General features: G+C 43.1%; 1 protein-coding gene across 1 annotated transcript; it reads left to right on the top strand.

The window, feature by feature from the left end:
* The first annotated feature begins 11,057 nt into the window (after positions 1-11,057).
* LOC116485366 (C-C chemokine receptor type 5-like) lies at positions 11,058-19,638 on the top strand. The gene is made up of 3 exons (XM_032180666.1): positions 11,058-11,115; positions 16,074-16,226; positions 16,527-19,638. Exon 3 carries the CDS (start codon positions 16,538-16,540, stop codon positions 17,606-17,608), a length of 1,071 nt encoding a protein of 356 aa, XP_032036557.1. The 5' UTR covers positions 11,058-11,115; positions 16,074-16,226; positions 16,527-16,537; the 3' UTR covers positions 17,609-19,638.
* Positions 19,639-22,527: the final 2,889 nt, after the last annotated feature.

Genomic DNA, 22,527 nt, shown 5'->3' with positions numbered 1-22,527 from the left:
AGAGGCACACTGTGGTGTTTTCACCCAGCTGGGCAGCTGCTGAACTCCACCGCAACCGCTCTTTCACTTCACTCCCCTCCTTAAAGGGAGAGAAAGAAAAGAAAGTATGTTGGCAAGAAAAAAAGAAAAAAAAAAAAAAAGGCTCACTGGCTGAGATAAGGATAATATAATTAAAAAACAAGGAGGGGGAAAACCAAACAAGCAAGCAAAAGCCTCACAGAAGCAAAGAGAGAAAACAATAATTCTCTACTTTGCATCAACGAGTGATGTTCGGCCATATCCTGGGAAGCAGGGCCTGAACACATAGTGGTTGTTTGGGAGGACGGACGTCTTTGTAATAAGAGGCCCCCTCTTATTACAGTGCAAGAGGTCAGTGCAGCAGGAGGGCAGGAGGTGCTCCAGGCAGGCAGCAGCAGTTCCCCTGCAGCTTGTGGAGAGGCCGGTGGTGGAGCAGGCTGTCCCCCTGCAGCCCATGGGTCCCACATGGAGCAGATCTCCACGCTGCAGCCCCCCCATGGGTGGAGGAGCCCCCGGTGGAGCAGGTGGATGTGGCCTGGAGGAGGCTGCGGCCCATGGAGAGCCCCCGCAGGAGCAGGCCCTGGGCCAGAGCTGCAGCCCGTGGAGAGGAGCCCATGCAGGAGCAGGGGTCTGGGGGGAGCTGCCCCCACCCGTGGGGGACCCGTGCTGGAGCAGTTTGCTCCTGGGGGATGGATGGACCCCGTGGGACGGAGCCGTGTGGGAGCAGTGGTTGAAGGGCTGCTGCCTGTGGGCAGTCCCCGCGGAATCAGTTTGGGAAGGACGGCATCCCGTGGGAGTGACCCCACGGGGAGCAGGGGCAGAGAGGGACCGTGAAGGAGTGGCAGAGACGAAGTGTTAGGGACTGACCACAGTCCACAGTCCCCATTCCCCTGCGCCACTCAGGGGGAGGAGGTGGAAGAGGGTGGATGGGGGGAATGTGGGTTTTGTTTGCTTTTAGTTTCTCACTTTGCTAGCCCACTAGTGATAGGTAATAAATTATATTTATCTCCCTACACTGAGGCTGTTTTGCCCATCATGATAATTGTTGAGTGATCTCCCTGTCCTTATCTCAACCTTTGAGCCCTTTCCATCATATTTTCTCCCCCTTTCCCTTTGAGGAGGGGGAGTGAGAGAGCAGCTGAGGTGGAGCTTGGCTGCCCACCCGAGTAAAACCACCACACGGTGCCATACCGCAATACTGGGGCTGCTCTGGCTACACATGCAGAGCACAGCGCTGTGGGGCTGTTAACTCCACCCCAGCCAGAGCTAGTGCACACACACAGAAATTGTCACAGAGACAAAATTGAGCCTAATTAGCTGGGGCAAGGTCATACAGCTGCTGGTCCTGCTGGTCCTGGACCTAGCTCAGATGTCCCCACAACCATGCAATATAAACAGACTTCTCCACTTATTACAGCCTATGCACCAAAACATACCTAGGACCAGCTTTTGGAGAGTCATTCAGGTTCTCCTCCTGCTTCAGGGACAAGGACATTCCTGGACTGCGACAGCAGGGACAACCTGAGTGTTTGCATTTTGAGGGGTAAAAAGATCCTTCCTCCAGCTTTCTTAAGCTGATAAAAGGAACAACATCCAGCCCAAAGGGCAATCTTCGGGCTCATTGCCTTCCTTGCTGTTGAGTAAAATGATGACTTGGATACGAGCTAGCACCTGCACGCTCATTTCTAGGCCTGGCCTTGTACCTCCTGAGCTATGTTATTTCCAGGCTCCCCTTGGCTTGCAAACAATGTGTTGCTCCTGCCTCCACTTCCCTCTCACCTCTTTGGACATGCTTCTCCACCAGTCTGAGTGCTGCACTGTCAGCCAGCTTCAATATCCCACTCACTTGTTCCACATTCTCTGTTTCTGCCCTCATTGTTTAGAGTGCTAAAAAAATCCTGGTGTCAGCAGATAATCTGTAAGGTAAGAGATAACACAGCGAGGTGAAAGACCAACCCACTCATCTCTCCACAGGAGGTGAAAACATGAAGTTGTGAGTTAGCGCTGCTCTTAATTCCAGGAGCTGTTTTAGCAACACTCCTACTCACAGGTTTCAGCGTACTATAACATACTCATCAGCCTTGAGTTTCCTTCCCTCTTTTTCATTCCTCAGGGGCACTTCCCTTAGCACAGCCTTCCCTCTGCTAAGGAGTGCTTCCTCCTTTTCAGAAGCCTCTAGCATCTTGATTTCTCTTCTGCTGTTAAGCAGGCCAGAGGATAAACCTGTGCCTTTGTCCCCAGCCCTTTCCCCAGAGCAGACCCTCCGCTTCTCCTTGTCTCCCTGCACACTGCTGGCTGTCCAGAGCTGGAGCTGAGCAAAGCTGCCCCGTACAGAAGGCTGGCAAGTGAACGGGGAAGAAGCAGAGACATTTCTGAGTTCCTCTAGCCTGTCTCCAGCTCAAAAACATAAGCAATGTATTGAAATATATTAAAATATCTTCCTATCTTTGCCTTAGGAAATATTCACCAAGTTTTGCCTCATTACACTGACAAGGGAGAGACTTCTGTAACCCTGTAAATGGAGACACTGCTCTCTGTGCATCTTCTGTAGCCCCAGAGCCCACCCAGTGATATGATGTTGCTGCTGCTAGTACCAGCCACAGGCTGTGTGCTGAGTGTGCAAGGCCTCAGGACTGATGCTGGCCAGGCTCTCTTTGCCTGAACCCATCTTAACCTGCCCAAAACTTTATTTTTGCTTGGTTTAGCTGCAACAGCAGTTCTTCTTCTGAGCAGGTGGCTATATTTAATTTGTCTTAGTTCTGCTTACCAATGTGGAGCACAAACACAGTTTTTATATAGATGGCAGTAACAAGTAGTCATTCTTGTAGAAAGAGATATTTATGACTCTAACATGATGCTGTACACAGTCCTAGTATGACAGCAGAGGCCTTGAGAAGTGGGGACACAAGGTGTAGAGGGATCCTTTTACAAGGGACCAACAGGGTGAAGCCACTGACCCTAGGGCTCAGAAGAGCAGTGGAAGAGTAAGCACTACACTTGTGAAAGGGGTAGAAACTACAAAGTGTGTATATAACAATTTCAACTACTACTACTATTATAATTACTATCGTCATTAAGATGTTTCTGTCCAGAAGTATTCTTGTTTGTTTGTTTGTCTGATGGCTTGTTTCTCTTTTCTTTCCATTTCTGTAATAATCAGATCTGGGCTAATAAAGATGTTTGGATTAGAGCACTAAGAGTTCAGTTACACTAGCATTAAATTCTTGGATTTATATATCAGGTGTTTCCTTTTCCCCCTTAACAAAAGGATGAACATTACACTTGCCCCAAAGACCAGCCCAACTATCAGCATCTGTCATCTCAGTAGACAGACTTGGTTGCAGCATTGCAAATTTAAGAGATATGGCACCACCCTGGGGAAACCCAAAACAAGTCTGAGTGAGTGCACCTCCCCCTGAAGGCCTGGGATTTCACAGGTCTGTATATGATAATTGGTTTAAAGCCAGGTTCTGTCACAACTTTGAGATCCACCACTGAATTTAGTGATGGACTTGATACTTTTGAGGATTTGTATAAGATTTTTCAGGGTCGGTTGTCAGTTTTAGAAACATCCAGATTAACCGTACTTATGTCTTTCTCCTCTAATTTATGATAAACATATAAAAAAGAAGAGATGGACTGCCTAAATCAATGAAATTGTGTATTTGCGGCCATACAGTGTAACCTCTTGTTCTTAGACGAGAATTTTGGCTACCTGACACCTGAGTCTTCTTTCTGGTAGGGGTGTTGCTCTTTTAATTAGAAACACATTATAACCCAAATACGTTCTGTGGTTATTATATCAATGTAAACCCCAAATGCATTAATAAATTAACCCAGAGATGAGATACAAAACTTTCTGTGGTTTACAATTTTCTGCTGAAATGAACTCATAACACCACCAAATTCTTAAGCTTGCCTGCCTTCAACTTTCAGTTGGGAACATGAAAATCTCAGAGGCCTTCTCAAACTCTGGTGACCCTTAAATAACTTTCAGGCCCAGCTTCTTGGCTTCTCTCTCTCTCTGCCACTGGGTCCTTTCCTTCTTTTGAGCTGGAGGAGACAGTCAGGTGTCCTCTCTCACCCACACAGTGACACAGTTGTCAGTATGTCTTCCCTTCTTGTAAGGCATTCTCTTCTCCTCCTTCACACTGTTTCTCAAGCTAGGTGATAAACTGTGCTTTCACTTGTTACAGCACTCATACAACAGCTTTTCCTGGTTGCAGCCGATGTCCAGTGCCTCAGGCACTAATTTTTCTAGGCTTTTTTCTCAGACAATGTTAAGACACATTTCAGGACTGACTTCCCTGTTTCAGTGAATAAACAGAGGTTTGCGGGGCCCAGACCTACCCAACAGTCTCTTCAGTGAACTGAGTGAGGGGAGAGCACTGGATGGTAGCTGGAAGTGTCAGTGGTGAGCACTCTGTGGGTATTGAATATTTAATGCATTTAACACAGGAACAAGGAGATAAGAAATGGTCCCTCATCAGTGTGAAAAACTGTAGCAGACAGTAAACTTCACCACTATTTGAGGACAAGTGCTAGTAGTATTGAAAATGCATTGAGACTTTAAGTCTTATAAAATGGAGCATCCCTGTAAGATGTTAATTCCCCAAAGAAACATTTTGGGGATTGTTTGGTTTTGAGATTCCAGGTGAATCCAACTGCACGTCAGGCAATGCAAAGAAACTTTTTAGCTGAGATCCACTTAAAGCTTTACTTAAGACTTTCTCCTGACATACATGTATTTTAGTACAGCCTAGGCATAAAAAACACCTTTCCATTGAATTCTCTTGATGAGCTGGCTTTTCAGTTGAGGTTATTTTTATCACTTCTTTGTGGCTTGCTTTCATCTTAACATTTAATCTCTTCCAAGAAGGACAGCAAACTGGTTTGCAGGCACTAAATATACCTGCATAAAACAATTACTGCAACGTGATCTGGGAGCTCGACAGATAGAGAGGGACCTGGCTTCACATCATACTTGCTAACAATGACATTGTTTTGCACAGTGGCACAGAGAGCTTGTCTGCAGCTAACAGTGCAGGTGTAAGATTTCTCATTTGCGGACCAAGATGTAAACTAGCTATTCCTTTCCTGTTATGAGACAGCAATTAGTACTACATTACAAAAAGAGAGACAGAGAATACAATAAAATTTACCACACTGTAGTACCGAAGACACCACAGCAATCCCCAGTTGGTGGGGATAGAGAACCGCACAGTCTGCGGTATCACAGAGTCTGTGGTGTGGTTAGTTTGCCATGGACTGTGTAAAGGACATTTTGCTGACTTACCTAAGTCCAGTGTTTTTCTGTTATCTACAGAAGCTACTAAGGAAATGGTATCTCTATCCTGTGAGTAAAAGCTCTTGGGAGCTGATTAGGGGTCGATTCAGTATGTCCTTAAATTGCTGTAACATGGCTAGCAGGTTGGCTTCAGACTGCTGAACTCCCTCTCCATGGGTGGTATTCATAGAAGGTAAGGAGACTCTACCAGATAGCTGCACAGGAGTGTAGGGCCAGTCTCTGAGCAGACTGAAAAGTATTTGGGGCTGGTTGTGTCTTTAGGAGTCAGTTTCATTGAGGAGCCCTGCAGATAGCCATGAAGGAAAATCATGGAAGACTCACATTTCAGAGATGCCTCGTCTAGTGCTAGAAATACTACTGGAATCTGCAAGCATGTCATAAGGCCGGCACAAAATCCACCAAGGGATTTAGGTACACAGACCTGAATTTATCCAATCTACCCTTGATGTCTACTGCTACCAAGTAAATTAAGCACCTTCCCTTTTCATGTAAACTTAGCTTTTCATAGGTGGCCTCTGAGGTTTTGTTCGTCATGTTCCAGGGCCCAAGGTGAAGACCAAGAACCAGAAGTACCAAGGTGCAGCTACAACACATGGGAATTGTTCCCCACCGTAATGCATTGCTTTGGAGGAAAACAGTTCATAAACCAGGTTCCTAGAACAAACGTATGCTTGATGTTATTCATAATCTTGGCACTTCAGCTTCCTTGTTGCATAGTGGTTATAACTATATAGATTCATCTCATAAATGCAGTGAGAACAACACCATAGTATCTGTGAAGAAATCACGTATTACACTAATCAAACTAGAGACATGATTATGAGAGGGGAAAAAAAAAAAAAAAAAAAAGAAATTGCAATCTGAGAAGTATCTGGATGGCATACATTAAATAAATCCTGGTCCTGCACACCTGTGAAGTAAGAGTCCCTCTTCTGGGATGATGGCTCCTGCAGACTGACCAAGGTTTTTTGATGTGTGTACCCAAAAGGTTCACATGAAGGGCAAATCGTGTAGATATTTCCTAGTAAAGTTCTTCCTGTTCGCTACAACTCAGAATATCTTAAAAATATGTTGATCTCACAGTTAACTTATATCTCAGTTGTCAAGTCTTCCTCTGGGCTTTATGAAACGCCCCAAAGCTGTGTGGCAGTACTGAGACTCCTGAGTGGCTGACAATGCAACTTGCACATGCCATCAATAGCAACCGTGTTTTGCTTTTATGCATCTTCCCACCTCTTCTAAAGCATGATGTCTCTTCAGAACGTGTGCATGGCTATGAGGACATAGTGGAAAAGGAGGATGGCCTTTGCAGCATCACTTCTGTAACATGATGTGGAACATATACCATGTTAAGAGGCGTAAGCAGGGTGCAGTTTTCGTAGTGACTCAGTAAATCTGTTCCTGTATCTGTTGTGGTTCATCAGCAGAACTGATCTTTACCTCCGTAGCACAGGTCTCTTCTTCATCAGCAGAGGATGTAGACAGCATCATTGGGCTTACCTGATAAAAAAACAAGCTCAGCCCCAAAGAACAAAAATCTAAAATATTTGCTTTGATATTTTTTTCCAAAATAAAAAGTAATTTATTGTCAACAAAAGTCCCAGAGATTTCATTCAAGGTATCCGAAACGTTTGTTTGGACTGTCTAATCCAGTTTTATCAATGTAAAAGCTGGCTGTCTAGTCTGAACTCATTGCCTAGGCTCTTTCTGTCGCTAGAGATCCCTCCATATGGTGATCCATTCTAACCTCCTAAGGTGGCATAGCTTAGGACAGAGGCAGTTACCCTCTGCAAATACGTACCTCTATCTATTGACTATAGAGGGAGCACATAGACTGGCCAGCTGGCTACCAGCTATGGGTGCGAAAGCCAACTCCTACAGCCTGCAACACGTAGCTCGAAGGACTCTGGAATGAAAGAAATGAAAGCAGAACCAGGCAGAGAACCAGGGGAGCTGGCTATCTCTGTTTTCCCTTCCAGGAAGTAGCTCACTGTTTATAGCACTTACCTGAAAGCAGAAAAGAGTTACATAAAATGGAAGCTTTTCAGTTGAGTCAAGGCAAGGACCAACATTAGGACTCTCCAAGTACGGTTATAAGCTGTGGATGCTTTAATGTTTTTACCTGTTGGACATCTCAAGAGAAAATGCCATAGTATAATTGTACATGGGCATCTGCAAATGTTTATAATGCAGCAAATGTTTAGAGAGCAGCACTGTACACAGCAAGAGCAGTGTAGGGTTTTCATTATCTACCTAATGCTAACAAATACTACACAGAAACGCTGAAACAATTACCTATAATAGACCTTGCAAATTCTTCCTGTGTGCCCCTCCTCATGCTCAACCAAAGCTGCCACATGCCCGTCCCTGAAAGCATGAGGAGAGTCAGCAAAATTTTTCTACAAAACAAAACATCTACTTCACTTGTTTCAGGTTTGCCAGTAGTGGTGTTATGGCAGCTTCCAGAAAGTCCCAGCTGAGTAAGACGCAGACTGTTTTGCTGCAGCATTTTTTCTTTTTTCTTTTTTTGATTCTTCTCTTCAGCAGTGCTTCCCTTTTTATAGAATTTCAATTGATCAGCATAATGAAGTTCATGTACTCTTTTCTTCCCTTCTTAACCTGCCTAATTTAACAGATGGAGAACCCAAGCATCTCTCTACTTTTACAGGGCAAGCACTCTGCAGCTAGCAATGTCTCCCAGTTTGGGAGGTTTTTATCTAACTGCTTTCTTTGCTTCCACTTCCTAGGAAGTTCTTTGAATTGGTTTAGGTTCACAACGTTCACTAGTCCCTTACAGGAAACATGCTAAGAATAAAATTGTAGAAAAGAAGTCTGAGAGCTCTCCAAAGGTTATCTAGTCCTTTCCCAATGATTTCTCACAGGGCATGCTTTCTAGACCAATGAATATTTCACTCTTTTTCCTGGATCTCTTCAGAATCCCTGGAAAAGGGATTTTCAGGTTGTCCTATCCTTTCTAACAAGCCCTATCTTCTACAATAAAAAATAATAATAATTTAGCTAAATACAATTTAAAAAGTGGTTCCAGGTGCTTAAAATTAAGTGTTCAATATGACATGCGTCTCCTCTTTTGAATCTTTCTTCTTTCCTTTATTTTCATCTCCTTCAATCTTTCTGAAGCATTTCAAATTATTTTCACAAGTGTTTTGGAAACAAACTGTGCCTGATTTTCAAAGGTCAGAGCAATGGGAGCTCAGGCAGCTTGAAAACACTGTCTACTTGTTTTCCACCTGAGCACTCAAGACTGGAGGGATGAAGAATTAGAACTCTTTCAAAGCAACGTGTACAAAACTGTGCTTTCTTTCTCAAATGCTAAGTCATGAGTTCACCATTCTCCATCCCAAGAATCCATTGAACCCACTATGCCACGCTCAAGACCCCTGCTTACCTCACAGACTGTGAAGCTAGCATCTGACTCCAACAATGACTTCTGGGATTTTTCCTAGACTGGTCTCAGCAAGAGAGAAAACGGAAACAGGAATTTATCCATTCCTGAGAGACTTCAGATTTTAGCAAATCTGTCAATATATGAATTCTTGCAGGTTTGTATACAATTCCTTCGTCCACACATGTTTAGAAAGCACTGTCTGCATAGGGTGCTGTCCACACAACTAGGTCTTTTTTCTTCTCGTGCATGGGAGGTATTTAATTCCAGTGCTGCATTTGCTAAGTTTCCCAAACTTCTGCCATCACTTACATGTTGGTTCTGCTATTTTCAGCAGTAGCTGTTTTTTTGTTTGGGCAAACTGATAGAGCAAACAAAAAGCAGACTCCAGAAAGCCTCTGAAAAACACAAAGGGAAGTGTCAGTGTCACAAGACAAGAGGGCATGAGAAAGCAAGCATTCCCTCTGGTACCCCTAGACAGTTATACCCACCCCTCAGCTCCCTCCTTCACTCAGAAGCTGAGACAAACCCTTTCTCTTGGTGACCACCCCTCTTTCTCATAGGGCAGTAAAAGTGAAGTGTCTTAGACAAAGATTTTTGAAACTGCAAGCTAAGCATTTCTTTACCCAAGACAGTAGCCCACAAAAGTTTAAATTTACAAACAAAACTGCTGAGCTATCAGCCTATATCTTGAGTAGGAAATGGTAAAAGAAAACATGATTTCAAATTCAGACTGCAGCTCAGAGGGAGGTGGGATGGAGAGAAAATGTGGGTTGAGTCCCACTATTACACACTGTGTTCCTGTAGGGAAGGCCCCTTCTGCCCAGGCTTTAAGTTTTTCAGTGCTTTGCAGTCTGCATTTACAGTAAAATCTGCACACTGCCCTCCAGATCAACAGGAAAAGTTGATGCTCTTTCAGCCACCACAGAGACCCCTCTTCCTAACGTCTCGCTTAGGCACACCTTCTGCGACAGCTCACGGCTCTGTGAACCTCTTTTATTCTCCCTGCAGTGTTAGTGGTCAGGTCATGTATCGCTGTTTCTATTGAAACTCCACATAGATTTTCTAGGAAATGACAAAATCTGGCTACAATTTTGGCAAAATCCAGCCTTACGCTCTCTGAGTAATACTGCAGGAAGCCACCCAGCAGGGAGAATGGTCAACAGCTGCTGCTAAATAGCTGCAAAATGCAAAAATGTAGTTTTGCTATAACTTGCAATGACAGCTTAACAGGGCCCCTCAGGGGGCAGATGAGTGGACATAATATTAATCAGTCCTGGTTTACAATGGTCACCTACACAGGCATCATCCGTCACTCCAGCAGCTGGGGATTGTTGATGTAGGGGTGCCAATGGAATTGGTAAAACAAATGTTTCAAAAGAAAGTCCATGATGACAGCCTGTGCACTCAGCTATACTTCCTGTCCTGCCTTTGAAGCATTACCAATTCTTATATCTTTCTCCCTATTGCTTTCAATCTTCCTATTGCTTCTCAATTGCTGCAATGCCACCACATCAAAAAGGGAACGAGCTGCAGGTCCCAGCCCTCCTCACACAACAGCCTCTGAGAACCACAAGTCATTACAAATGACTTTCCAAACCTCACAACGCGTGTTCAAGGACGGGTATGCATCCCACAGGACAGTGTGGTGCGGACTGTATGAGCTGGTCTCACAGCTGGAGGGAAGGTAGCTCCAGCACCACCGTGCTCTGCCTGACCTACATAGCTCAAGGAAGTGTGTGCTAGCTCAAGGCCCTGACCTGTTTCCCTTCATAAGACTCACAAGAGGCAAGCGTGATGCTGTCTAACATGGAATGTATGGTATAGATGTATTTTTTAGATGTATCTTTTTGCTTACAGGTTCTTTCTCACCAGAGACGACAAAAGGGAGAACTGGGAACCATGTAGAAATTACGTAGAAGTCAGTAAGAGACCACATGAATGAAGTCTAACTTTGTGGGATTGTTTCAACAGTCATTTTGGAGACCTGAATATAATTTAAAAATCACACATTCTGTATGCCAGATATTTCATACCACTCTCTGCTGAGCTACAGAATCATCTAGAGCAGCTGCAAATACTTGCTGTCCTGAGAACATGATTGAATTTAACCACCTAGCCTTAACACTGTAGAGAAAAAAAATAGTTTAGGCACTGAATTTCAGCAGAGGCAGAAAAAGTACACACCCACTTCATCCCTCTGTTCAGAACTTGGGTTGGAAACTGATAATTTTCAGAAAGAAGAACTGTGCCCTTGATTCTTGTAGTGTTTTGCAACAGATCACACAGGAAGTGCCGTTTCCTATTTTCAGATATAGGGTTTAACTATATGTTTGTTCACAAAGACGAAGGCGACACGGTCTGATAAAACAAGCTTGATAAATCAGTGAGTAGCTCTTTTTTTTTCTCTTATATGTGAATGTGTAAATACAGATTCAAATTTGTTGTGTGGGGGACGCCTATGTGTCTAATGACAGTGGGAGCAGAACTGCTAGAGGTACTGTCTTTAGTAGCAATTGGGTCTTGTAACCAGCTTCCAGCTCAGGATAAGGCTAAGTGTAAGAGTTTTGAAGTGTAAGAGAATTGAACTGGACAAATGGTGGAGAATATTAGTTTCTAGAAATGTCTGGGGTCTTGCTTTTGAAACTGTTCTGGGAGGTCAGTAGCTTGAAAATGTATTCCTCTAGGGATATAAACTGATCAGACATCAAATCCTTCACATTTAATCTAGTCTTTTGAAATCTAAGCCACATCTTGTTCTATCAGGTGCAGACGACAGATGTCCTTCATCGCTATCCTATCACAGTATTCACAGTTTCTTTGTATTATCTGAGAATTTAACATGCTGAAGGTGTTTTATCATTATGACTTTATGAAGGGTTCTTTGGGATTGTTTCCTCTTTTAAGGTGATATCTCTGAGCAAGCAGAAAGTCTGTACTCTATCTCACAACTACAGGTACCAGTGTTATGGCCAGCCAGTAGCTTGCAGTTGCCTTTCAATGAAGTTTTACATGGGTAAAATTCATCAGTACTTTGCTGAAATTTTACCACTCACACCTCTGCTTTGATAAACGAGACTTGCTACTTGGGCATCAGCAAAAAAGCTACAATAGTGTAAGAACAAATATTATATATATACATATATATTTCATTCGGTATATTAAATATACAGCTGTAGCAACAATTGCTTGGAAAGCATGTAATACCTGTCTTGGTTTCTCTTTCTCAGATTGCTTATTTTGAGTGCTGATGCTACTCCCTCACTGTACATTTATTTAGATAAAAACACCTACTTCTTTTGTCTTGCAACCGCAGAACTAACTGCAGAAGAGCTCAGAATTTTCAGAAGGCTGCCTTTCTGTTTTTATGGGAAATGGAAACAATTGGATCCTGAGCATTCATAGAGAATTGAGTCTGTTTTTCCAGCCCAAAACATATTTTTAGCTTGAAAGTTCTGCAGGAAGGGAAAAAATAATCAGGTGTCAGGCAAGCAGCTCCAAAGGGAAGAAGTGTCTAATGCTCAGCTGCTAGAGGAAGAGGTTTCCAAAGTGAGGTTTGATTTTGGACAGGACTGTCTTTCCCCAGTGATATCCTGGAAAGAAATCCTGTGGTTTCTATCACATGCCACAATGTGTTTGAGGGAAAGTATCAGCTCAGAGTCTTACAAATAGCATTTAGTTTGTACTTCTACATTTTCCTTCAGCTTTCTTGGTACCTCAAGAAAAGTGTGAACAAATGCTTGCTTCCCGAGGTATCTCTGGTCCACACATGGACTACTCTGCTATTTTGCTTGTCCAGAGACTCCTTCTGGAAAGACCAAGGCAATGCTGAAGGGATAGAGCTGCTTGCAGGAAACAATGGTCACCTCTCTTACAATGCCTGTTGTGCTGTTTGTAGGGTATTATTTTTCTTCATTTAGGTTCCGGTTTTAATCAGTGCTATGACACAATTCTCTCTCTTCACAAAGTGCCCTCGATACTGCTGACATACCTTTAAGCTGACCACCAGTCATTAAGTTATTTCTTTTTCTGTGTGACAAACTGCCATTCGTGAAAAGGAGGGGAGCAAGGAGTAGCATTTTGAGAAGAAAAACCTTGTCTTGGGCCCTAGAAAGGGAAAGGGAATTTGAGGGCCATTCCGCTTTGAGATGAGCAGCTCCATTCATGTGCTTGTGTTCCTCTATTAGTTATGACTTTGGTGAGGAAACCCTGTCCAAATCCCACTCAGGGCACAGCAGGCTCAGCGAGCTGTGATGACTGCCATCTCCAAATGAATCAGTGTGGCAGGGCAGGGGCTTTCTGAGCTTGAATGGAAATGCCTGATAATCATACCAGCACCTAGACACTCCTGTAGGAGAAGGTGATAGTGTAAAGATAACAGCTAATACTCAAAAGCTAGCAAGGCTTCTTTTGAAGCAGCCCAAATACCCAAATACAACAATCTGAAAGATGTGATTTAAAGATACATTCTCATTGCAAGAATCTTTGACAAGAGCTATGAAGACTGGCAGTAGGTATTGAGATTGCCATCACAAGGGTATACTATTGGGTATACAGCCAGTGGGAGAGTGGGCCTAATAAAATAAGGCCCCAGAAATGTGCTGTTATAGCCACAGGCTGTCTGGCAGACCTGGAGCAAATTGTTGTGGCTGCCTCACTTACATCTCTTTCCCAGGGAGCAGGTACTTGGAACAAGGCTTGGTCACACTTCAGAGTATCAAACTTCTTGGAGACTCAGAATATAACCAGTCCTCTGAGGGGAAGCAAGAGTGGCCTCTTATTGAACTACTCGTATTTAGATGCTTTAGAGGGAACTGAAAAGAAAATACCCCTTCTCTTAGATTTCAAGCTTATATTTGACTTGTTTGCCCGCTTTGGCAGAAAACGTCTAGAATTTCTGTTAACAAACAAAACTACTCTGAAACTGTGAGTCAGTCCTCTGTGGTGTTAGCAGGACGGTGGGTTAGTGATGGCCTCATGCAGTCCATCGAGCCAGCAAGAATGCCCTGCAAATGAAAATCCTTATCCTTAAGACTTCCTGAATATTTTTAATTTCAGAAGAAATAAGCCAAACAATCACAAGCCCGCAAATCAGAATCAGAAAAAGACTGTTTATACTCACAGCACAAGAACAGAGATAAAACTTGAGATCCCTTTGCTAACACACCCATTTCTGAAGGCTCGTGACCAAACCCTTTCATAGCCAAAGCCAGACTTACTGCCAAGGGCTACAGCTTCCAGCGAAGACATTCCTTTCTGCATGAGAATGAAAACTGGAAAAATGGTTAAAGATAAATGAATCAGAAATGAAATGCAAACAGCTTGTTCCAATATAATTTCTTAGCAAGATCAGTTTTCAAGAGCTCTTGGTGATTAACTTTGCTTGTGTGCAAAGGATAAGGAGTGTTTTAGAAAGCATTTCAGAAAACATTTTCATGTTTTGTGCTTGTTGAGAAGAGGTGGATCTGACTTCTCTCCCATGCAAAAGCTCGGAGATTTCCCATCAGGTCATAGACAGAAACCAAAATAACCACAGCACATGCTGTATTTCTGGGCAGCATGAATATACATTGTACAGGGAAAGAGCTGCATTTTGGCAGAGGGTAGCTGTACTGGGCCTGGCTCACACAGCGCTGTGTTTTGCATTTATGACTACAGCTGGGACGGGTGACCCATACTGACCAAAAGATATTCCTTGTCATATAATGTTGTGCTCAGCAATAAAACTGTGTTGGAGTTTTATCAAAGCAGGTATTGCTGGAAGGCTTGTAGGGAATCAGTTTGTTTAGTGTGAGGTGGCAAATGCATCACCTCTTTTTTCATTTTGTTTCCTTCACCTATCAATCAGTCTTTATCCTAATTCACAAGTTTTCCTCACTTTTGGCCTTCTGATTCTCTCCCCCGTCCCACTGTGGGGGGGTGTAAGTGAGTGACTGGACTGGGGTTTAGCTTCTTGTTGGCCAGGGTCAACCCATCAGAGAAGGTAAGAGTTGGACAACAAAGAAGACACATCACAAGAGAACCAATTACCTTCAGTTCTGTTACTCCCACAATTATATTCTGATGTTTTTACATCTCAAACTAAGTTCCAAACTAGATAACAAAAGCCACAGCTCAAAATGGACGACTACGGTAATTAAATTGAGCTTCAACCAAAAAACAGACCAGCAGCCTGCCTCAGTGTCACTCCAACCACGGGCTGAGCTCTTCAGCTACATTTAGTCTTGCAGAACTCGAGTGCAGAGACTGAAGTGATGTTTTTTACCATGTGGTCTCTGCAAAAGACATCTGCAGACTCACAGGGCAGACCTCTCCACTGTTAAAAAAGTGCAGAGCAGGGCTGCAAACAGGAAAGGAGCAATCATTGCTGCGTTTTGTGAGGGGTCAGAGATGACACAGCAAGTAGGGACAGGCGCAGGACCTGAAGATTTCTGTTTCAGAAGCAGTCTGCTGCCTTGTCAAGAGAACAGGCATCATTCTGCCATGAAAATTCACCGCCTGATGAAAGCAGTCATCATGATACCCCCTTCAGGCCTCAAAAAAAAAAAAAAAAAAGTGTAGGTACTTGCCCAAATGGCAAGTAACTCTATTTGAGTGGCTATGAAATGCATCAATTTCCCCACTTAGTGACTGGGAAGCACCTTAGGTCCCTCTTACACCTGTCTCCACAAAATCCTATTCCCAGCTCCTCACAGGACATGTAGAAATTCTTTTATTTTCTCCAGGAGCCCGTGAGAAGACATATCTCCTCAGCCTTTCAGAGGCCAAATTACACAAACCTACACTTCAGCATCTGGCTCCCAGTCCTGCCAGGGATTTGGGAAGAGGGGCAGGTGTGGTGGCAGGAGGGGAAGGGTTTGGTGGCATCCAAGTCTCATCCCTTTACCTGCTTGCACGGTAACAGAAGTGGCCAAGGACTTCCACAGCTCTGTTGCACTACTTACCTCCTAGACTGGGACTCCTCCGTCTCAGGGGAGCTCCCTCCCTCTCACAGCCCCCCAGCCAAAATCAGGGGGACAGAGATTTTGGGCAGCCCTTGCACTTCCTCAGTTACTGTGTTGTAACTGCTGTGAAGTTGCCACACCACATATTGATCGTCAGAACTGTGACTTCAATAAAATAAAATACGGAATCAGGAAATCATTTGAGCAGGGGTATTAGTTCAGTAAAAGCCTGAACAGAGGTTTAAATCAAATCCTGGGAGAACTAAAAATTCACAGCACTGTAATTTTTTACTTTCTTTTGGCAGTTGGTCTATATGCCATGCTGACAGCAACTGAAACCATTTATGCCATTCGAGAAGGTGTTGCCTACCAGTTCTTTCTGTTGTGATTTTCCCGGCAGGTCATCAACTGAGTGTGCTCAGCATAACCTGCACAACACAGGGCTCCACAACATTTTTATTCCAGAGTTACTGAGGACCAGACCAGTTTCATGGCCTTGGCCTGACCAACACCCTGCAGACCAACACCGTCAACTTGCTGCTTCTCCAGCTGGGTACGTTTAGCTCCCCTTGCCAAGGGGCATTTCTACACCTCCACTGACACCACTTCCAGAGGCCTCAAGGCTCAAAGCCATGAGTAACCTCAACAAGCAGTGATCACTGAGGGTTTATCAGCGTCAGAGCGCCCTTGTGGGCGTATACCTACACCTCCCTGCTGCCTCCTCTTCCTTGGGTGAGGCTGCAGAAGGGGCTGGCACAATGATGAGGTGGCCAGGCCCTGTCACTGTGTTTCATTACCCTGACTGCCAAGCTTGCAGTTTCCTGCAGTTAACCACCCTTCTCTTCCTTTCCAGACCAACACACCATGGAAAACGATACTATAGGCTTCCTTGACATGGCTACAACAACAGAGTTTGACTATGGCGATTCAGCACCATGCATGGGGACGGAGGAAAAGCACTTTGCAGCTAATCTTCTGCCACCGCTTTATTCTTTGGTGGTAATATTTGGCCTCATAGGCAACGTGCTCGTTGTCCTTATCCTGATAAAATACAAGAGATTGAAGAGTATGACTGACATCTACCTGCTCAATCTGGCAATTTCTGATTTGCTGTTTATATTTTCTCTTCCCTTTTGGGCCTATTATGCTGTCCATGACTGGATTTTTGGGGAAGCGTTGTGCAGAATTCTCTCAGGTGTCTACCTCCTCGGCTTCTACAGCGGCATCTTTTTCATAATCCTGTTGACCATAGACAGGTATCTGGCCATAGTGCACGCAGTGTTTGCTTTGAAAGCGAGGACAGTTACCTACGGCATCCTCGCCAGCATTGTCACTTGGGCTGTTGCTATGCTTGCCTCTGTTCCTGGGATAGTATTTCACAAAACTCAGAAGGAAAATTCACGGTATACGTGCAGTGCTCATTTTCCAAGTGATAGCTCAATAAATTGGAAGTACTCCTACATTTTAAAGATGAACATCCTGGGACTTGTCATTCCAATGTTCATTATGATTTTCAGTTACTCTCAAATTCTAAAAACATTATTGGGATGTAGGAATGAGAAAAAACAGAAGGCTGTCAGACTTATTTTTGTGATCATGATTTTTTACTTCATCTTCTGGACACCATTCCATATTGCTTCTTTTTTGCATACGTTTCAAAGTTCATTTTTTGACCCAGATTGTGAAACCCAAAGTAAACTGGAGAAAGCGATCCAAGTGACAGAAACAATTTCAATGATCCACTGCTGTATCAATCCTGTAATCTATGCGTTTGTTGGAGAAAAATTTAGGAAATATCTTTATAACTTTTTCCAAAAGTATGTTGCAGCTCACCTCTGCAAAAAATGTCCATCTCTTTATCGTGAAAAGTTAGAAAGAGTTAATTCCACATTCACACCATCCACTGCAGAACATGACATCTCTACTGGACTGTAAAAATACATCAAAAGACTAGCTAGTAAATATTTGCATTAAGGACTGCATGACATTATTGAAGAACTTTATGTCAAGCACTACTAAAAACTGCATGACCCTCAATTCTTGTGGTTAATCCCGTGGATTACATATTTTTTTATATTCTTAAACTAACAGAATCTACCATTTTTCCAAAAATTGTTAATGCCATAGCTGGATCACATCAAGATTTGAATAGGGCCCAGAATAGTTTTATTCTGGTGGTTGGACCAAGTTCTGTCCGATGAACAAATGCTCATGAGGTTTACCGGGGGGGAATATAATGTTGAAGAGACTAAAGAGTAATAAATCATCTTGCAAGAAGCATTTGCAGCTATGTGAACAACACAAGATCAGGAGGAAGCTTTGAGGATTGATGTGCCTGTTCAGTATATACCATTAAGCAAACACCTAAAATCCTGATTGCTTTTGGAAGTGACAGTATTTCTGCAACATAGCCAGCCATCTGGTAGTGGGAAGCTTTCAGTCTTCTTCACTTTACTCCTCATTCCCTTATGTTCCCTACATGAATAAGAGATGTTTCCACAAAAAGGATGAATATGAAATATAACAAGAAAACATCTCTCCTCTGATGGGAGAGTTGACTGACCTTTATGTTGCTGCAGCCATTTAACCCACGGATTTATCTGTTAGTTAATAGTGTAGTTGTTTTTAAACGCAATCCTTTCTACTATAGGCTAAGGTTTAGTGTTTTTATTTTAGGTCTTTAATTTTATGCCAACCATATCAGTGTTCAGTTGACAACATTTTCCAAAGTGGGTTTAATGGATAACATTGTGATTTTTGTGGGTGCAGTTTTACACGTAACTGCACACACTGATTTTACTGACTGCAAAGAAGTCAATGTTGTGCACCCCACAAAAACATATCATATTCTTCCAAGAAAATCAGCATTTGTCCAATAGAGGTACATCAGCAAAGATCTGCAAGGACAGAATTAAAATTACCTTGGTATTTGCTGTGCAGGATTCTGTATGAAAATATCAGGACCCTCTGGAGGATTTTGGAGACCATGAGCTGAGTACTGAGGGGAGGCCTCCCTAGTTCTGGATATATAAATCACATGTGTAGAGGCAGATTTTGTGTGGCAGATGCAGAAAGCATGTCAGGGTAGTTTCCTGCATGATACAAACATGTCCTGGACATGCACAGCAAGTCTGTTAGCTGGGAAACACTTCTAGGAAGACAGAAACCTTGGAACTACAAAAGCAACCAACTGTAGGGGAGATACAACTCCTTGCCTTCCCAGGAGAAGAGCACTCATTGCCTCTGGTGCCGCAATCAGGACTGCACCCTTACTGAAGACTTGAGACCATTACTCACTGGTGTCCTACGGCCATAAATTTATGCCATTACTGGGAACTTTCCTGTAAAAGAAAATGGTATTCTAGGACATGATACTAACTTTAAGGTGTTGCTTTAAACTGTAAGGAAGTGCAGGTGAACAGTCCTTATGTGAGTGAACAGTTTGCTTTGAGGGACACCATTCATGCATGCAAGCAAGGCCTTGCTCACAGAAATCTGCAAGGACAGGTTTGACTAACTTCCAGGCAACATGAGGATGGAAGAAGGGACTCCACACCACTTAACATTAGGCATGTGACAGATGCCTACATTGACAGCAAATCTCCTCAAGATCCTTCATTGGACAGTAGGGGAAAAGAGACACTTGTGTCAGAAGCAGACATGATTTAAATGGCATCTGGGGGAGATGACCTGTCTGACTGCTCCCCCGTGAGGTTAATAGCCACAGATATACAAAGGAAAGACCAAAACTATGCTCACAGTAAACTTTCTTAATTGGAAATATTATTTTTCCTTTCTTTTGTACATTTTACTGCACAAAAGTGAAAGCACCTTTTTAATGTTAAAGTATAAATTAGATCAGTGTGATACAAAGCCTGCTGTAGCCATGGTATTTCTAATGCTGTGCTTTATTTTCATAGAATCATAGAACTTTGAATGCTTGTCTTGTTGGAATTACGTTCCTTCCTATTTTTGTGTTAATGAAGTGAAACTAATAAAATCTGTCTGAAAAGTGAGGTATACCTTGTAGCCCATGTTCTTCTTGCAAGTATAAGGGCATCAGCTCTGCTCTCAGAATGGAGGTAGAAAAAAGTTGCAATGATGGACTTTAACCCTCACAATACTACACTTTGACATGAAGCAAACCACACAACCAAGCAGGGAATGGTCTGCACAGTCCGGAAGCTACTGTGCTGGCATGGCTTTTATCCACCAGGAAGTTTGAGAAGAGCAGATTCCAATGGGCTTTGGGAAAAGCTTGGGGGCACATATTTTAAATAGGCGACATCTGTCAGGTAGGAGAAAGAGGGCTGTGTCAGTTATAAATAGGAAAAAGGGAGGAATACAGGAGGGAACTAGAAGATGGCACTTTTGTCTTGACAGGAAAACAAACCAAACCCAACCCAACAGGATCAGCTTATTGTTACGTTATGTTATTCATCCAGCCCTGGCAGGATGAATCCAGATCAGTCAGAATTCATTGCACATTCATTGCAGAAATCATTCAGCTTCATTGCAGCTTTGCAATGAGACAAGCAAGGCATTAATATGCTCTAGGTAGCTTTGTTGCAGGCTGTGAATCTTGACAAGTCAGATGGGGCTGCAGCGTGGTGTAGCTGCAGGCCAGGTAGCTCCGACATAGGGTAGCAAGACTTCAAGCAGTCTGGCCATAGCAGGACAGAGCTACCCAGGGAGGGTTTAGCAAGATCCCAGGCCCTGTGAAAAAGGGCAAATTGCCTTGGCAGAGAGGTGGGGAGAATTTTTGTGTACAAAATACATAGACATTTTGACACAAATGTTCCATAATAAGATCTGCAGGGAAAGGATTGAGATGATGATGCAATATATATGTGTGTAAGAGCTAGAGAAGCAGGCAGAGATTCAGAAACTGTGATGAACTAGAATTAAGTTAAGAAAATGGCAGGACACCCCAGGACTGTAATTACAACAGAGAAGACACTAATGCAAGGAAGAACCACTGCAGTGCTTGGGAGGCATCTGACCCTCTCTGGGGAGATATTGAGGAAACAAAAGCAAGCATTTGAGAGAATGTGCAAGTAGCACCAGAAAACCAAAGATTCAAGACCCTGTGAATGCTACAAGTAAAATGTTGATTTTAAACAAATCTAGAACCGCTATATGGAAACTGTTAGAAGTTCAAAACGTTTGGCACTGAACTACTTACGAGAAAGCATGTCTCAGGCATTATATTCCACACGGCATGCTTATCAAAGGAAACTCTGCGTGTCTTTGACAAATAGACCCAATCAAACAGATTAGTTTAGGTACAGGACAGGACAGATCCCAACCTTTCTGCCGGGAGATGCTGCTGCCACACATTCAGAAGCATGGGGGGAGGAATTCCCCACGCAGCAAAAGGTTGTGCTGACTGTCAGGCCACTGGCAGACTTCCTAAAGGGCAAAAGGAAATGTAGAAAAAGTGCATATATGGTATCAGTGAGCGCTAAGCAATACTCAGAACCAACCACCGGATTTATTATCACTGGCATTGGTTGGTCTGTGGCAAAGAGAAGCAGTGAAATTTCTGGTAACCAGTGCATGGGGGTGTTCCTGTTTTATGACTTTCTTATTTGCTAACCCAACTGTGACCTTACGTGTACGTATCTTACATGAAATAAAGGTAAATGGAGTGTAAAGGAAGAGAAGTAGATGAAAATGGACAAATATGGAAAAGTGGTGGCAAAATTTGTGAGGATGACTTTATTAGTCTTAACGGAGGCTAAGAAAGTAATAGCCAGAGTAATAGGAAGATCAGAGTACAAACGCTTCAACATATTCAGGATGTTAAAAGATTTAAGCACATAGCAGAGACTTTTAGTTAAGAAGCTCCAAAATATCACTCCTTCCAGTAAAAATTGTAACAGGGCTAAATGCAAAGAACATAACGATAAATTCGTACCATATCTTGTTCAAGTTAACAAAAAAAACAACAAGGAAATGAAGTGACAGGTGAATGACATGATGCTGATCAGGTTAAACAGCACAGCAGACTGATACTGCTGCATTTTGAAGTTAAGTTTTACAGCTGTTTTCAACTACTGGTACCTACTGAACTTCCAGTGGCTACTGTGGTTAATGTGGCCTGAGAAGGACTGCATCTTTATAAAGTATAGAAAAAAAATAAGACAGCAGGGGAAATAAAAACAAACCAGTAAATTCTGGTGTATTTGGAATACAAATAGCAATCAGCTAGACCAAAACAAGGATGTTTGTCTAGAAATAAGAGTCAAAGGCATTGCTTTGTACCCACATTCTGGTGACACTTGCCTACTAGGAGCTGTATTTCATTCTGAAAATGCCATGGTTGGGAGAAGTTTGTATAATAGCTGAGCAGTTTTTTAATTACCATGACAGTGAGAGCAATCTCAGTTTGAGTGTTTTAAGTCTGCAATGACTGATCGTGGAAGGTGGGGCCCACCACTGAAATGGAGGAGGGTGGCATTAGCAGATACACAGGCTGATATGCAAAACTGCACCAACCTTCCAGTGGCAGTCAGGTTTGCAGAACTGTCTACAAGGTTGTGCCAGCAGGACAATCAGCATACAACAATAGCAGCACAACCTATCCTGATACCAGATTTTTTGAAGGGAGTAGAAACCAGGTGGATGGGAGTGAAGAAGGCACCTGGATGTTACTTCCTGGGACACTACCACGAGGTATGCATGATTATAGACTGTATATAATTATAGACCATATATAATTATATAATTATACAATTATACACTAATCTTTGGCATTCTGAAGTGTTTTCTGATTCCTGGTGTATACCTTGTCATTGTACCGATTCTCTCCATTCTTTCTGTGACCTGGTTTTCACTGAGAAGAAATTTGG

Source organism: Aythya fuligula, chromosome 2 (genome assembly GCF_009819795.1).
Source record: "Aythya fuligula isolate bAytFul2 chromosome 2, bAytFul2.pri, whole genome shotgun sequence".
NCBI classification, from domain to species: domain Eukaryota; kingdom Metazoa; phylum Chordata; class Aves; order Anseriformes; family Anatidae; genus Aythya; species Aythya fuligula.
The sequence above is the reverse complement of the archived record's forward strand: the minus strand, read 5'-3'. Positions and strand labels throughout refer to the sequence as shown.